The 17,777-nt window shown below is 50.4% G+C and overlaps 1 protein-coding gene across 4 annotated transcripts in view; it reads left to right on the top strand.

Annotated features, from left to right (window-relative positions):
- Nucleotides 1–17,777, top strand: part of EDAR (ectodysplasin A receptor) — a 98,575-nt gene that overhangs the window by 63,313 nt on the left and 17,485 nt on the right. For all 4 annotated transcript variants that reach the window (XM_077768560.1, XM_077768559.1, XM_077768558.1 and 1 more), the window contains exons 2-5: nucleotides 5,960–6,028; nucleotides 6,771–6,893; nucleotides 7,674–7,855; nucleotides 15,310–15,395. In XM_077768560.1, the coding sequence (XP_077624686.1) occupies nucleotides 5,960–6,028; nucleotides 6,771–6,893; nucleotides 7,674–7,855; nucleotides 15,310–15,395 (460 nt within the window). The remainder of the gene's footprint in view (nucleotides 1–5,959; nucleotides 6,029–6,770; nucleotides 6,894–7,673; nucleotides 7,856–15,309; nucleotides 15,396–17,777) is intronic.

Here is a 17,777-nt window from a genome sequence, read left to right as displayed (position 1 = left end):
GACACACAAACACGCAGAATCCTTCTGCCACGCATGCAGCCTTATCGATGGGTGGGAATACCACAGGAAACCTCTGAGAGCTCAAGGCAGGGTGTCATCTCCTGGGGAGACCACTACTGCTGTCAGATGAGCAGCAGGCTGGGTTCCGCCAGCAGGGTCCCCACCTGGAGCTGCCAGCCCTGAGTGCTAACAACCTGTGTAACCTTCCTGAGCCCCTGCTCTTGAAACATGGGAGCCCTGCTATCTAATGATGCTTGTAGGAAGCAATGTAGAAGAGAGCATTTGAAACTGTCAAATGCTATTAAGGAAGAAGGCATTATTACTCTTTCTAAGCCACTCATGGAGATGGCAGTAACTCCCAGCCATCCCCACAGTAACTCAGAGCTAAGAAAGTCAAACCCCCTCCTGCAGCCTGAGATGCTGTCACACAGCGGTCACTGTGACCTCTGTTTCTTAAGAACGCTGTCACCTTTTACTTTCGTGGTGTTGCCAAGCCCACTCAACTCTGTCACACTGGGGTCTCCTGGATTCCTCAGAGCAATCACTCAGTTAGAAGGGGGCTGAATTACTCCATTTTCACAGAGTGTGTGCTGCCCCCTGAGGAGTCATAGGAGTACCAAGCAGCAGCGCAAGAAAGCAAAACCTCCTGAGGACGACCCCTAAGGGAGCCCAGAGTCCTGCAAACCTTGTCATTCCCTTAGAACACACACACACAAAAAATTGCCTACATGGTGGGTACTCTGGAACATGTTTACTTACATACAGAAGGGCAGTGGTGAGCTGTAGGGGCAGGCTGTAGGGACAAACTGTAGATTCAAATCCTGGCTCTGCCCCATCGCTGCACAGCCTTGAGCAAGTTATACAGCCTCTCTGTGCCTTGGCTTGTAAGTAAATGGAGTTGTGGAAGTCCCCACCAGCCCAGCAGTGGTGAGGGATTAGGTGATTAATACAGGTTGAAGTGTCCAGCCTAGTGTCTGGGAGGTGCCCAGCACTCTAGAAGTGCCGGTGAGGAGGATGGTGGATCCTGGGTGCCGGCATCAATAAATGAGGTTGAGGAAACGGGTGCACCTGGCCTTAGAGAGCGAGTGAGCACAGGCTATACCGCTGGAGAGGCCCAAGGCAGCAGGTTGGCATGGTCCAGCATGTGGAGTCCCTACACCCTCTGCCCAGGTGGGGACTCGGTGTGCCAGGGTCTCGGGCTACGTGGGCCTGTGAGCGCCTCCAGGGGAGGCCACAGCTCTGCCACTCCCTAAAGCTTCTGTGTTCACACGGTCCTGCCTCACATGCAGCTAAAAGCACAGGCGTCTCTTCCTGGCTTCTCTGGAACACCTGTCATGAGCAATTTATATCCAAACAAGCAACCCTCTTCTTCACCTCTCAGTTAGCTGCGTTTAGAGGAGTAGCCATGTGTTGGAATGTAATGTCCCTTCTTAACTTTCTATCTTGAAATAATCTCCAACTTACAGAAAAGTTGCAAGTGTTCCTTACAGTTTTGCCAGACGTGGTGTCTGCTGGCCCCTCGTTTCCTTCCCTGCGGGCCAAAAGGACATGCTTCCCCATCTGCAGGAACCCTGGCTTTCTCCTGAGTTCCAGAAAGGCTCCTGGAGCAGAGGAAGTGATCCAGTGGTCTCCACCCTGGCACTTTTCTGTCCAGAGAAAGGAAGGCACCTGAGAATGGAGTCTCCACCCCTTCCCGAGGCCTAGACTAGGGCCTTTTCTCATGAACAAATCCTTGTCCGCATGACTGCAAGGGACGGTCCAATAGAACCCAGCCTGCCTTGACACTGTGACAGCCACATCTCTCCCTTGCTCAGATATTTCTCACAAGCTCAGCTCATATGTGCAGCTGTCAGAGACTGCCTCCTCTTGGAGGCCCTCTGGGCTCTATAATGTGTTCACAGTTGTGACACCTCCCACCTGCGTCCGTCCCTGCTCAGCAAGAGCCTCACATGCCTCCCATGCACCCAGCAGCCAAGCGGAGACCTGGGCCAAACTCGGTGCTCTGACTCCTTAGTCCTGGCCCCTCCATGCCCTCTTCTCCACCGTCTGTCCCCCTAAGGTCAGGCCACCATCAGCATCTTTCAGGCTTCCTGCCTCCTGCCTTGTCTTCATCTAAGTCAGTGGTTTTCAGATTATCGATCATGCCCCAGTGATGGTTTTCCTGATCACTGCCGTGGGCTGCAGCCACTGCCATTGTTCTGTTGGAATAAAAATAGTAGGATGGAGTAGATCACAGTCCATTGTGTTCTGCAAGTATAGATGCTGTTTCACGTGAGTTGGTGTGTGTGTTTGTGTGTCTGTGTGTGTGTTGGGTGACATACACTTCTTGCCAGAGTTGGCCAGAGTGACACTTCTGTCACTGCAATGGCTAGTTGGTCCCGCCACTCTCTCTTTGCATTGCACAGCCTTTGCATGAGGCCCATGGCAACCTGCTGCCATCATCTGAGCCCATGCTCAGCCCTCTGGTCCAGCCATGGCTTCGCCTCTAGCCATTTGGGCCCCCTACTTCCACTTCCTAGGAGACCTTTATCCCACGTCTTTCCAAGCAAACTCTTGCCTAGTCTTTAGGACTTAGATGAGACTCTGCCTGCCCTGATCTCCCCAAAAATGGGTCAAGTGCCTCCTGCCTAGCCACCTGCCTACCCCTCCAAAGCTTCTTCCCAGTCGTGGTCTCCATGGGTGGCTTCAATCAATGGCTGAAATGGCCATGGTAAGAGTGTTTATTTCACTAAACTAGCCAAAAACTGAAAATCAGGCCCTTTCTTCCCTGCACACCATGGGGTGCCCTGAGCATCTTGGACCTCTATCCCTCAAAGTGTGGGTGACCATCTGGCGCCTTCACTCTCCAGTCACCTGGAGAGCACGGTGGGCCTCATTCTGTGAGTTCCCCACCTCTAGTCCAGGACTGGAGAGGCTTCATAGTTTTGAACGAAACCTCAGTGTTGATATATATCAGCTTCATCCAACTCTCCTGGTTAACAAACCACAAGCTTCTTAAGGGCCACACTTCTGAGAGCCATCCTGAATCTTCTGGTTTTGTGTCAAGCACCAAGCTCTCCCTGGAGCATTGTGAAGCAGGGTCCCAACCACCATTCCCAGAGCATCCTTTCAGACCGGGTCTCCAGAGGTCAGCCTGCTTGGTGTCAGCCGTCTTGCCATAAAGTGAGGATGTTATAAGGAAACCATGTGCCAGAAATGCCCAGGCTGGAGCTGAGGTCGTGGTCACAGCAGGGGAAGCCAAGTTCAAGTTCAGGAATACATAGGCCTCCCTTCCTCCCCATATGAGGTAGGCATTCCTCTTATGACTGTTTTATGGATAAGGGAACTGAGGCACTGAGAGGCTATATAACTTGCCAAGATGTGATTCAGCCCTTGTTCTTAATCACTACCCTTTTTTTTTTTCGTATTTGGTTAATGGCAGGTCTGGGACTGCAGGCTGAGGTCACAGGATGGAAAGGAAACAAAACAGGCCAGTAATCTTAGCGGCACTCATCTCTGCACATGGGCCTACAGTTCCAACCTGTTCTCCCCAACCCTTGAGTTACAGCTCATAGAGGGGCGGTAAGGGTTAAGTCAGAACAATGCCTGGGCAGGGGTCAGAGGTCCACAATTGTCAGCTGTCATTTCCATTGTTGTGTTGTTGTTCTAGGAGGAAATGATGCTGAGGAAAGAATGGTAGATTCTGTGGAAGGCAGGAGAAGTGGTGAACGAGGGTCGGGCAGGCAGAGCTTTCCTGCAAAGGGCTCACCTGGCTACGGGTCTCCATGCTGTCATGAAAGTGGCCATAAGCACTAGGAAACAAAAGGTGTCCATGAGACTGGGTGGTAGCTGGATTCGCCTGTGGGAAGAGATGTTTGGGGGCCACCTCCATTTCTCCATCACTGTCAGAGTTGTAGGGGCTCAGGTCCTTCCACTGGCACCCCTGACAGCTGGCAGACAAGGTCACTGCCCTGCTCAGGACACTGGGGTCCCCAAAGTAAAAACCAGGAAGTCACTGCTGGGAGCAGCTTGGGCCCCACCTGCTCCCAGGCCAGGATGGCTCCCAAGTGCAGAGCTTCGAGAGAAGTCAGACCTTGGAAATGGAACACTAACCAGAGGGCTGCCCTTGCCTTCCTCCCCCCAGCCCAGTTACCTTCTTTGAGAATTGGTAATCATGATAGAAATGCATCCAACACCACAGACCTTGTTTTGCCTTGTGTATGTTTTTCTTTTCTGTCTTCTTGGGTTGGCCTCGGAACATCTTTAATGAACCTTTCAATAAATGCTCCAGGTTGACACTCCAGTGCACCCAGCCCAGCCCTCCTCAGTATTTACAGGGAAGCCCTCCCAGGCTCAGCTATAATTAGAAGCCAATTACATTAGAAACCCTTAGTATTGTTCTTGGAAGGCCTCCAGAGCTGCAGCCCTCCTGGGAAGAACCTCTGCCCGGTCTGTAGACCCCATGGAAACCCAGCTCTGCTACCCACCATCCTGAAGCAAAGGCTGGGCAGCCACCATCATGAAGCTGGGCTGTCAGGCAGGGAGCTGGTTCCTAAGTTCCTGTTCGGGCTTTTTTGTACCTTCCCCGCCCCACCTGGCAGAACTGCAGGCTGCACCTCCCTCTGCCTCCCTTCCTGCCTGTCCCAGCTTGCTCCATTGCTAGAAGGAAAACACCCAGAAGTTCACTGCTGGGGTGGCTGGGTGCTTTAATCTTGCCTCAGTCCATTTAGTGTGTCTCAAAAGTAAACGTTGCACTGAATTGCAAGACAGCAAGCCTGCTAGAAAGAGAGAAGGGGCAGCTTTTGTATCTCTTCAAGAGATTCTGGAAACCTAACCCTTTCCCAAAGCCTCCCCACCAATGTTACTCACAAGTGAGAACACCTCAAGGTGAGCAGGGACATGAAAGATCCAAGGCTCCCAAGACCCTGCCCCGTTCCCCACCCCTCACCCAGTTGTAGCCAGTGGGCTCCTGTCTCTGGAATCACCCTTGGGACATCCTTTTTAGCCTGTTCTCAGAGTAATCAGATGCTTCTTCCCAAAGCGAAATGTCTTTATTGCCTTTTTTCCTGGTCACAAAGTTCACAAGTACATCATTCTGACAGTAGGAACTGGTGGAAAGGGAGCGTTCCCTATAACCCCCATGGTCCATAGTCATTCCCACCCTATTTCACTCCTGCCAAAAAAAATCTTAGTGGATATCACTCCAGACCTACTTCTGTGTATCACGTCATGTATCTTTGTACAGTCAGGCTCCCAAGTAAAACTGCCTTCAGTTAGAAACACAGGCCCCCCAGTCTGAAAATGGAAAAGTGAAAAGCAATACCTCCTCCTTCAAAGCAGTGCATTAATTTAGCAGTTGGCTAAAGCATCTAAACGCCTGGGCTGCAGCCACCCTCTGCCCATTTAGTGGCTGTGTAACCCTGGACATGTCACTACCTTCTCTGGGCTTCAGCTGTCTCGGCTGTAAAATCAAGTAGTTGGACTTATGCACTCCCTTAACCACTCTGACAAGAACCTGTTCTTAGAGGGGCGCCTGGGTAGCTTAGTCGGTNAGCCGGACTCTGAGTCCTGGCACCATCTCCAGGGCTGCTCTAGAACCAGAAGGTCAGGACCAGCCCATAGGGCTTCTTGACACACTTGTGTAAAGCCAGGCTTCCTCAGACTCTGTGAGCAGGTGAACAATCTGCCATTGCCCTGGCTTCCAAAATAGGCCCTCCGTGCGCTCTGGTCCTTTCTCCCTGGGGGGGGTGTGATACTGGGAGGGCCATGAATGGAGTCAATCCAAGGGACCTGGGGCTCAGCTTAAAACCCACTCTTGCTTTTAGGGTGTATTCATTTCCTGCCCTGCTTGTGGGGAGGCCCCTCACACCCAGTGGGACATGATATAGTGGACTGAGGGTGGGGGCTGGGCTATGGCCAGTCAGTGCTGGGGCAGCTCAGGCCCTGCAGGCGCCAGGGTGCCATAAAGTGTGTCTTTCAGGCAAGGCTGCGGGAGGAGATGGCCCATGCGGGAGACTGCAAGCAGATGCCCTGGCTCCCTGTCCTGGTGGTAAGTGCACCCTCACCCTGTGGAGCGCCTGCAGTGTGGCCAGGGGGGAGGTTCAGTGGGAGCTCCTTCACTTTCCACACTGCCATAGGCCAGTCGCTTGGCCTCTTATGCCTCAGTTTCCACAGCTGTGCAATGAAATTAATGCTAATAGCACCTTCTTCACCAGGCTCTTCTGAGAGTGCAAAGCACTGAGCAGCACCCAGTTCAAATCAGACTTCTCCTTGGTGGCTCCCTTTCTAAGGTTCCATGGATAGAAAGATCCTTAAATGCTTCTTTGCATTGCAATCTATGCAACCCAGTGCCTGTGTGGAGACCACCATACCTGTGGTCCCACAGCTGAGAAAGATCCAGACCCCCACTGTAGGGCTCCCTGAAGAGGAGAGAGGCTACATATGACTGAAACCTGCCCTTCTAGAGGCTCGAGGGAGAGAGCCACCTCATCCATGACCTTGGAGAGGCTAGAAGCAAGATTTTGTAGGTGAAGAGAGTTTGGAGCAGGCCTCAAAGATGGGATGGAGTTTTCATGGAGGCGTGAAGGGGATGCAGGAGTGAGGCCAGCTGGTGGCAAGTGGGGTGGCCTGCTGAGTTTATTAGCTGCAGTTACTGGGACTTGGTATCAGATGAGCATGAACAGGCCCCCACACCCAGGCTCCTTCCACTGCAATACACGTGTGGGGTGCTCACACCTGAGTGTGTCTCCAAGGAAGCACAGAAGCCAAAAGGACCACTTTTCTTGTGGCAGGTGTCACTGCTGTGTTCAGCCAGAGCAGAATACTCCAACTGCGGAGAGAATGAGTACTACAACCAGACCACGGGGCTGTGCCATGAGTGTCCCCAGTGTGGCCCGGGGGAGGAGCCCTACCTGGTAAGCCCCTTGCTGGCTGTGCCTGGGCCTGGGGAGTTTTCTCCATTACACAGGTATTGTCACCCTCATCTGTGTCACTCTACTTGTGGTTCCCAAGCTAAACCAGGCCAGTTGTCTGTGGTCCTCAGACATCACAATTAAAGGGTTGAAGCAGCAGTGAGCATAGAAACAGTGTCTCTCTGGTGGAGGAGATGGCAGAGCACTTGTAACAGATTGATTTCTCAGGAGCTGTTTTCAGTTTTTTAGAGGACGATTACTTTTCTACTCTACCATGATCAGAGAGGTTTCAAGCCATCTGAATTGGAGGCATGACTGATGTCCTCCAGGAATGGCATACTGACTCTTGAGTGCTGTGGCGCCCCTCTTCTTTGTGAAAGGCTCATTATGTTCTTCTGTGAAGTGCTGAGTGAAACACCCACAGTGTCGACATCCAGGGTTCTTGTACAGAACTGAGGACGTCAGATACCATAGGCTGCATCACCAGCAAGTTATCCCCTTAGCTGACTGAATTTATTCAGGAACCCTTGGGAGAGGGGCAGTGTCTGAAGCCCAGGAACACTGGGGAAAGAAGCTCAGTGTCAGAGATGCAGTGGGGGGTTGCAGTTAGGACAGGTCAGGAAGCCAAAGCCTAGCAAGAGAAGCTTCCGGAAACAGCTAGTGTTCAGTGTGCCCAATGCACCCAGTGTGCCTCGTGTGTCAGTGCCTCCAAAGACTGCAGGTCCAGTCATGGTGAGTGTGGCTGCTGTACTCACCTGTGTCCTCTGTCCTGTTTTTGGCCAGTCCTGTGGTTATGGCACCAAAGATGAGGACTATGGCTGCGTCCCCTGCCCAGCGGAGAAGTTTTCCAAAGGAGGCTACCAGATATGCAGGCGCCACAAAGACTGCGAGGGCTTCTTCCGGGCCACCGTGCTGACGCCGGGGGACATGGAGAATGATGCTGAGTGTGGGCCGTGTCTTCCTGGGTAAGCATGGCCACTGCCAGGCTGCACCTCAGGACACTTTCTGCAGACAGCTCTGAGTGTGAGCACCTCAGGCTGCGGTGTAGCATCACTGCTGCGTTTGCTCGTTCTACAAGGGGCAGCTTGGCAGGGAGGAGGGCATGTGCCTGGAGTTAAGAAGCACGGGGTCTAGTGTGGTGAGTCTCACCATCTTTCAGAGGATGGGCAGCCCACCCAGGCTCAGCTTCCAGATCTCTTAAGTGGATGTTCATGATAATAATATATTCCAATGACCCAAATAAAACAAATCTGTTGAATACTTACAATAACATAACACATGTGGAATGCTTTGGAGAAAAGAAAACTAAAATTCTGTATAAATTTAGTGTTTTGGGTATTCTGGAAAAATCTGAGGGTAAAAGCTACTAATAGGAATATGTGAATCATATAGTACCTATAATTCCACCACAATTCTGTCATGTTTCAAAAGTTCTCCCATAAAAACAAAGTGAAGATGCAGTTAGTTTGAAAGACAGAAAGATAAAATCCTCCTTCTTACAGGCAGGACACATTAGCAAGTTCTGCCTGGGAAAGGAAAGTGCAGCCTTGAGCAACGGATTTTGCTGCTATCTCCCTCTAGTGGCCACACGGCACAATGCTTGCAAGGGTTACAAATAAAACTGAAAGCAGTTACAAAGGCTACGTGGTGTTAGGTGGTAGAGGTGGTAGAAGTGGTGGTGGTAGTGATGATGGAGGTGGTGAGGATGATGGAGGTGGTGGTAATAGAGGTGGTGGTGATGGAGGTGATGGTAGTAATGAGGTGGTCGTGATGATGGAGGCAATGGTAGTGATGATAACGATGGTGGTCACTGTAGTAGTGGCATTTTGAATAGCAGACTATACTTTGCAACCCATTTGTGCACATTATCTTCCTAGATCTCTGTCTTGAATTAAGAGAAGAAAGAAAACAAGAAGGATATATCCAAACAAAAACACCAGGTATTAGTCTGTAAGAAGAGGGAAGTACACGGAAGGCAGAAAGACCCACCAACTTAAGAATAGATTGGAAGTGACTAACTCTTAAAAATGATAATATCTTTTAAAATTACAGAATTTGTTACTGAGAAGTTTTGATTCCTGTGGTTTCCACCACCATCTTTCTGCTGGTGACCATCTCCCACCCCTAGTCTCTCCCATTTTCTGTCTTCAGTTCAGACCTACCTCCAGAGCTACTGACCTTCATTTCCAAATACCTACTTGACAACCCCATGTCAATGTCCCTGACGCAGAGTATGATTCAAACATATTGGTCGAATTAGTAAAGGAAGCATGGAATCTTATTACAGAACCTTATTTTTCAATATGCAAAAAAGCAGGTAGCTATACACAAGGAAGATATTAGACTATTCTCCTAAAATATGATAAAAATAAAAGTTCTATAGGTGACAGTCTCTAATTTAGTCACTGAGGCTATTGGGTTGTGGGGGCTCCACCAGAAGGAACGTTTTAAGAGAAGCAGAATCAATCTATTCCCACCCAATGGTACAAGCATCCACTTAGGGACTGCTCTGCACAGACACCGTGCTTGAATGAGAGAAATTCAGTATGCTCTTCACACTAGGTGGCTAGATCTAGTCTCTGAAAATGTATATGCTTTCTGGAACTTCATCTTCACTGGTTTTTATTGGTGCAGATACATAATTCATGAATGATACACAGTTTCATGGATTAACTATAAGTGTGCCAAGGAAAAGTGTGCACACCTTGCCATGTTCACCTTGGAAAGCAAATAACCCTCTTTGAAAAATCTCAACTTATTCTGAGAACCTCTCAGGGTGAGAATCTGGGTTGACATTCACAACCTAGCATAACCACTCCTGCATTTGTTTTAGTAAATCTGTGAATTCCGAGCCTACCAGGGAGGCAGTAGTGAGGCAAAGAGGAAAGACACAGGTCCTCTTTTCTGAGAAGGGGTGAGACAAGAAAATCAGTAACCAAAGCATAGTTTGGTAGGTGTATATGGTTTTGTAGAAGTCTGGGAAGGACCCCTCGCTTCAGGGTTGGGGTACTGGGTCAGGAGGGGTCTCAGAAGACTTCTCAGGGTGATGTTGGGAAGGTAGGAGTTAGTCAGGCTAAGAATTAGGAATTAGGACAGAGCTCTCCAAGATGCTCAGGGCAAAGCTCAAAGGGGCAAGCAATTTGATGGGATGTGGAGCTGAGAGTCCCTGTGGCTGCACAGAAGGTGTGCCCAGGGATTGTGGAGAAACCAACAAGGGGGCAGGGGCCAGAGGGAAAATAGCTCTGGAGAATGATGTTGAAGACACTGGTCTTTAGCTCAGTGCCAAAGCAGGCCACAATGCAGATTTCTAAGCTGGTAAAGGACAAAATTGGGCTGTGTCCTTGGAACGATCCTCTTGGCAGCAGTGAGGAAAATGTGCTGTGTAGGGAAGACACAGGAGCCCAGGGGCATTTTGAGAACTGGGGCAAGGTGGGAGCCTTGGGAGATGGAGGGAGAGGAAACAACTTGAGCTCACTGGAAGATAGCATTGACTGGAGTTGCAGACCAAGGGCGTGTGAGGTGTGGGGAAGGAGATTTTGAAGAGGAATCTCAGATGTCTGCCTTGGCCAGCTGTGTGGACAGTGAGACCCATTTGCTAAGAGGTGGGATTTTGGAGGGAAGGTAGAGGGAGGGTGGAGGAGGTATGTGTGCAATTTGAGGTGGTTGTCCTATCCAGACCAAGATATCTGACACAGAGATGCATAAACAGGTATGAAGCTCAAATCAGATCTGGAACACATCTCTGTATTAATGGTATGGGAGCCACTGGTCCAGACTCTTCCAGTAAGATAGCTTCATAGAGGGAGAGCAAGGGTAGATATAGAACAGAGCCTCACCGACAGCATTGCTTCCTCTGCCCCAGCCATGGTTCAGACCACGCATGCATCCCGCGGTGGTCTCTGAGATTCAAGTATGGCATTATTCCAGATGATCTAAAAGGGGGTGATGATTAAGTACGTTGAGCAGCCTGTTTCATTCTCACCTAGATCCACAAAGACTTTCTAGCCAGAAAGTACAAGCCCTGAGACCAATACAGTAAATAACCTTGTCCCATGAGCAGGTGCTAGCTTCTAGTCACTAGAAAGGCTGTTCTGTGGCAGTGAAGACAATTTCCTTGGTCCCAATATATTTATCAGAAAGATTGCCAGTGGAATCGTTGTGAGCGCCCTGCTTCTAGAAGGCTTCAAAAGAGACCATTTGTAGAATTAATGGGAAGGCTGGCATTTGTACGCTTAAAAGGCTCTTCTGAGCTCTGAAGTCTTGAGTAACTCGCTCCTTGCTCCATAGGAACAGTGACCTCCTTCTTCCACACCTTGTCTGCAGCACCCAGGGCACTCACTGAGTGTATGAAGGCCATTGTGCAGGAGATATATCTTGACTTACATCTCACTGCATCCTTCACAGATGTGAAAATGTAGTTGGTTTCCATGTTGGCCCTGTAGTGTGATAGACCATTCAAATAAGTCACTCCCAACCCGAAGGCCACTGCAGAGGAAGGCCCCCACTTTATCTCTGGTCTCCAGCCTCCTCAGAGGGGCTGTGGAGTGCTGTGCTTGTCAGGGGAGGGCCCCAGGGCTTCAGGGCCTCCTGCCTCCTGTTACCCACCGTAGGTCCAGAGAACAAATGAGGCTCTCATGCTCTGTGTCATAGGAGAGGATTACCAGGAGTGTGGGTAAGCTGGCACTGTTCACTCAGTGAAAGGCTGTTTTCATTGAGTCCATGTGGCTGCCAGGCCGCAATGCAGGCCGCCACGGATTTGTCTTCCTAACACCATAGGTTGCCTTGGCCCTGGCCCCCTTGTGGTTTGGCAGGCACACTCTCCTTATTCTTTGCCCTCTCCGCTGTGCGTCAGAATGCGGCTGAGATGCTGGCAGAACAATGAGCATACATGGCTTTCCTGTTGAGAAACTCTATGTGGGAGGAAGGGGAACAAAACAGAAGAAGAGGAAGACAGCTGAAGTTGGATTTCATAGCCCACCCCTACCCCTTGCCAGGGCAGCATCTTATCCACGGCTGGCAGTGGCCCATCTTACCTTCTGTTGGCTGGTTTCCAATCCATGTCCAGTCCCTGCAAATAAGGCATTCTAGGGTCGTTGGAGGGCTAGGCTAAGGACATGGTTCTATATGCCCCATTGTATGGGAAGACAGCATGCGATGGCCCCATGGCACCCATTACAAGCTTAGGAGCCCTGAGAAAAGGAAATCTTTGGGGGAAATCGATATATCTGTTGACCTGGAGTAAGTCAATCCCTTCACAGAAGACTCTAGAGGTCCCATTTAAAATGAGTTTTATCTTGGTCTCCTTACCTTAATTCAACCCTTGAGGAAAAAAACAAAAAACAAAAAAGAACTAAGAAAAGTCAAAACATAGATCGAAGTGTAGGAAATCAGGTCTCTACAGAAAGACAGAGGGATCCGATGCTCTGCAGCAGGGTCACAGACCCTGGAACGAATACCCAGCTTCAAGCCGATGGGAATCTGTCAGATAGAAGCAGCCCAGCAATCATTCTCCACTCTTGCATAGCCAGGATGAGAGGTTTGGGGGTAAGCTGCAGCACAATTTGCTGAGGTTAGCCCTCACACCTGACAATGTGCAGCGGTATGTGCATGGAACACGCCGACTCAGGCTGGGAAGTTCCTCCTGGAACCAACTTATTTTTTTCAATGTACAGCCTTTCAGTATTTTGTTTCTTGGCTAAGTTATTTAATACGTCACACAGCTTGTTCCAGATGCAGCATCAGGACAGGAAGCCCAGCTGCAGCCCTGCAGACCCTCCATGGGAGTCAGACAGATCCCCTCAGGATGAGAGCGAGAAAGAGCTGTGTTCAAGGAAGGGCAGCAGACTGGCCCTCAAGTGTTTGCAGACCATGGCGGCCCCATGGGCCCAACCAGGAGCCGTGTTCTAAGCCCAGGCATTGTCCACCCACTAGGTGGCTGCGGCTCTTCATCTCAGACAGAGCTCAGCACTGTGTATCACACAGGGTGGGCTTAGCTGTGCTTCTGCTTTTTTAGAAAGGAGGAGGAAAGATGCACAGAATGCCCTCAGGGCCATCGTCAGTCTGTGAACTTGGAGTTTCTGTGGAAGAGAACTTAGTCTCATTCACTTATTTTTCCAACCTGTTTTGGCCTAGAGGCACACCTCCTCAGTACCCTGCACAAGTAATAGGAATACAGCTACGAGCAAGGCTGGCCCTGAGGGACTCCCAGGCCAGGCGCACCAACAGTCCTGATCGGGCAGAAGACTGTGCCAGAGGGGCAGGTGAGGAGTAACTCAGAGCCCCAAGTGCCAACAGTGGGTCTGGATGTTAGGAATCAGTTGGCTGGCCTGAAGTCTGTCACCCTCATGAGGCCACACACAGACACGTGCCGCCTCTTGGGAGCAGGTGCACCATAGGCCCCTCTGTCACTTCCTGTGGCCCAGGCACAGATGGCTTCTGGAGGGTGGCAGAGTATGTGTTTGAGAGAGGCTTTTTCCAGAAGGCTTAACTGTAAAACTGGCTGTTGTGGCTTCTCTGAGGGCTGTTTTGAGATTGGCTAATTAATGTTTATGAGATACACAGGGATCTGAGGATAAAAGGCCCTGAGGAAGGGCAGGCAATTATGATCATAATGTTATTGGTAATGGTCCAGCTTATGGCGGCTGGGGGCCCAAGAAAGCCCCCAGCACCCCTGCCACACTGCCACCTACCCTGCCATCAGTGGGGGCCTGGGTGTGCACAGCTAATAAAAAAAGAGATTAAAAACCAACCATGCAAAAAGCCAATAGTGAAGAGGGATTTTTCATCTCTTGAAATTGTAATAAGGAAAAACGTTGGCACCAGCTCGTTACTTAATCGACCTCTCATGATGTGATAAATGGCCCCATGATCACCGCTGAATGTGTGTTTATGGAAAGCAGGCACACACCAAGAGAGGTGCCAAAATCCACAGATGGAAAGGAGCCAGAGCTGAGAGCGCCAGAAGCAAGGACCGCCAGATCCAGGGAGTGCAGGGCCTGCAGACTAGCGTGATCACCAGGGCTGGCACACTGACACTGCGAGGCTTGAAAGATGTGGCATCAATGGGGGCAAACGACCTCACAGTCTCATTGTGAATGATTTGTCTATTCCGTTCAGTAGGTGCAACCGCAGCTTGAACACTTGTGCTTATGCAGTGTCTCAGTCAGGTGCTTCCTGAGCAGGAAGTGAAGGAATTTCAGTTATGACCTGATTGTATGTCAGGGCATCCCTATGGCCTTCTGCGTTGACCTCTCTAGATTATTGCTTCTGTCTTTCTGTCGGCTGCAGCCAGCTCCGTTCAATCTCAGTAGGTGTGCAGGAGGTCCGTGAGAAGCCAGAGGGGCTCGCAGACACATTTGCCAGTAATCCCGTCAGGCTAGAGGTTCTGAGACAGGCACTGGTTGAGGGAGGGCAGCTCCTCCTTCAGGGGGGTCTGGCTCACTGGCTGGGACTCCCAGAGAGTTAATCAGGGTCTACATGTGGTAGGCACACAAATACTCTGCTGGATGATGTGGACGAAGATGATGAGGACACACACACTGAATAAATTCATCAGTGAAAGGAATCAAAAAGGAGAGGAGATTTAAAGGCCCAAAGTAGCCCATAATTGGAAAAAGAATTTTCCATTTCAAGACATGCTGAAAACTCCCAGAGAAACTCAGCAGTCTAGGAATTTACCCAAGGGATACAAAAATGCTGAGGCATAGGAGCACGTGTACCCCAATGTTCATAGCAGCACTCTCCACAATAGCTAAAACATGGAAAGAGCCTAAGTGTCCATCAACAGATGAATGGATCAAGAAGATGTGGTTTATCTATACCATGGAATACTACATGGCAATGAGAAACAATGAAATCTGGCCATGTGTAGCAACATGGATGGACCTTGAGGGTGTCATGCTGAGTGAAATAAGTCAGGCAGAGAAGGACAAATATCATATGTTTGCACGTATAGGAGGATTAGGAGGAACTTGACGGAGGAACAAGGGGGAGAAGAAGGGCGGAAATGGTGGGGGAAAGGGAGAGAGGCAAACCATGAGAGACTCTTGAATGCTGACAAAAACTGAGGACTGATGGATGTGGGGGGGAGGGGGGATGGGCATGGAGGAGGACACTTGTGGGGATGAGCACTGAGTGTTATGTGGAAACTAATTTGACAATAAACTATTTGTAAAAAAATAAATAAATAAATAAATAAAACACTGTCACTAAAAAAAAAAAAAAGAAACTCAGCAGTCAAAATGGGCTTCTGGCTCTAAGGGCTCCCGATTCCCATGGCATATGTCTCTTCCCTGACTTTGGCTACACTTTGGTCATGCTTGGATCATGCCTGAATCATGCGCATGCCACGTGGTCAGTACTTCCTTGTGGTGATACCTGGCTCACATGTCTGCTTTGTCTTGTCTCATCCTCTCTGTAGCTACTACATGTTGGAAAATAGACCCAGGAACATCTACGGGATGGTATGCTACTCCTGCCTCCTGGCACCCCCCAACACCAAGGAATGTGAGTGCCCTTGTCCTTCTATTGAACACTGCTGCTTCAGCACTGGTATCTCTCGTTACACAGTGTCATAGAAATAAGCCAGTCCCAGCACCCAGAGAGATGAATACAGTGAAGGTATAAACAAAACTGCTCCCATGGCTTGGCCAGTCAGGCAGCAGGTCCCTGAAGGGAGGTTTGCTACAGCTGACCCATGAGTCAATCACCTGACACCTTGAACAAGTTTTGTCATCTGTGGCATGGGGCTCTAAAATCGGAACTCTCCATCTCATGCAATTATTGGAAATACCAATGAGATCACAGTTGCCAAGGTATTTTTGCCAAGTCCTGCAAAGTGCTAGGCAATTTTAAGTTCTTGCACATGTTTTCAAACCGAGGGAAAGATGAGGAGTGGTCACATTGAATGAACTGGAGTCCACAAAGCCCATGTAAGCGGTGAGCCTTGAGAATTCAGAGTCCCACTGTGAACTGTTTCTTTCCCCTTCTCATTCTGGTTGATTCTCACTACATGTTATCTGTGAGGAAGGGCCAGGGACCTCTGTTCCAGAGAATGTAGCATGTGGCCTCGTGGATCTACGATCTGGAGAGACACCGTGGAAGAGGGTGGGTGGGCAGCTGGTCCATGGGCTGCAGGAGCCCTTCCTTGCTCTCCCCTAGCCCCACCCCCACCACAGGGCAGAAGAGGGGCTGTGTGGGGACCCTGCCTCTCCCCAACTCCATATTCTCACAATATTCCCACCTAGGGGAATAGAACAAGGGCCTGCCCTTAGGAGCAGTGGGAGGTGGGGAAGGAGAGCAGGAAGCCAAGGAGCACCACTTCCCCCACCTGCTTCACCTTCCGGTTCAGAGGGAGGAGGTACCCAAGTGGTCAGGTGGGCATGTGGCAGGGCTGCCCTGGGGGCTCACCCCTCTTTCCTAGATCACTTCAGTAGATGCACTGGCAGTGATGGATTTGCATATTTTTAAAGCTAAGCTTTGTACCCAGCCACATGCTCATTAATTCACAAATTAGGGGAGGGCCAAGGGCTCCAGGCTTCTAGCAGGTCCGGTGGTAAAGTCTGCAGCCATGCCACTGTCTCCTGCTAGGGGATCCCAACCAACTCAATACCAGATAGTTCTGGGGTGGAGTCCTCACCGTTAAGATGTGAGGCACTCCCCACCTATGCAGTAAAATCTCTTTGCCTGTGGAGCCTGGAAAACAAGTTCACACACACAAGGTTTGTCCTTGCCCAGGCCTTTTGTAACCACCTGGAGGGTCAGAAGAGCTCTGAGGCAGGACAGGGGTGCCTCACTCCTCTTGCTGTTCAACAGTGTGGTTCATCACATGGGGAGAGAAAGCAGAACCCCTGACCCCTGGACACTTCGAAAATAAGCACATCCTCTCCCTAGCCCCCAACCCTGAATTGCTTAACAGAAAACCAGCTTCCAATAAGGACTTGGAGTGGGTTCATAGCATCCAGCCCTAAAAGAGGTCTGCTAAGACACTGAACCCAAGAGTCAACGGGCAAGCCTCCAGACCTCTGTCTGCCAGTCTGAAAAATGGGGAGAGGCAACCAGCTAGGTTGTGGGGTGTCATGGTGAATGGAGCCCTGTCTGGGTCAGGGTCTCATGTGTGGATGCAAGAATTTCTCTCTCCAGCTCTGGGGTCTGCACCTCCCCCCTGCGCCAATCTTCAGTCCAGAGACCTTTTGACCCAACGCTCCTGCTCAGGAGCAGCAGGTAGAATCAGAAAAGCTGGCTGTGACCAAAGCCTCCATGAAGACCCGGGACTCAAATTCACAAGGCTGCCCTCATCAGCCTCACCCCAGGAGATCCCAGAGAGTCATGAAGCCTCATTCGTCAGGACCTTGCCATCACTGGCTGGCTGTCCCAGGACCTCCAGGTGCTGCCCTTCCTGAGCCTGCAGTCAGTGACTGAGAACTCCTCTGCCTCCAAGCTGATATGCTCCCTCTGGTTTTGATGTGATTTACCTAAGTACGAAGCTACCTGGAGTCAGTGAGTTGTGGAGTGTACAAACCTGTGGTCAGAGAGCCTGGCGTGGACTCCAGGCAAAGCATATGATGCATATGTTAGGTCTGGAGCTGGCCAGAGGTGATGGGGAGCCCCCTGAAAGATGCCCATGGAGGAGTCTGGAAGATGTCACACCGGAGAGGGCTGGAAAGAGGCTGCTGCAGCTCTCCCCCACCCTCTAGGACACTCTCCTTCTCTCTGTGCAGCAGTTCCTCTTCTGTCTTATAAATTTTTTTAACGTTTTTTATTTATTTCTGAGAGAGAAAGACAGCATGAGCAGGGGAGGGTCAGAGAGAGAGGGAGACACAGATTCTGAAACAGGCTCCAGGCTCTGAGCTGTCAGCACAGAGCCCAGTGCAGGGCTCGAACCCACAA

Source organism: Crocuta crocuta, unplaced genomic scaffold (assembly GCF_008692635.1).
Source record: "Crocuta crocuta isolate KB4526 unplaced genomic scaffold, BGI_CrCroc_1.0 scaffold788, whole genome shotgun sequence".
Lineage (NCBI taxonomy): Eukaryota > Metazoa > Chordata > Mammalia > Carnivora > Hyaenidae > Crocuta > Crocuta crocuta.
This window is presented reverse-complemented; position numbering and strand designations above follow the sequence as displayed.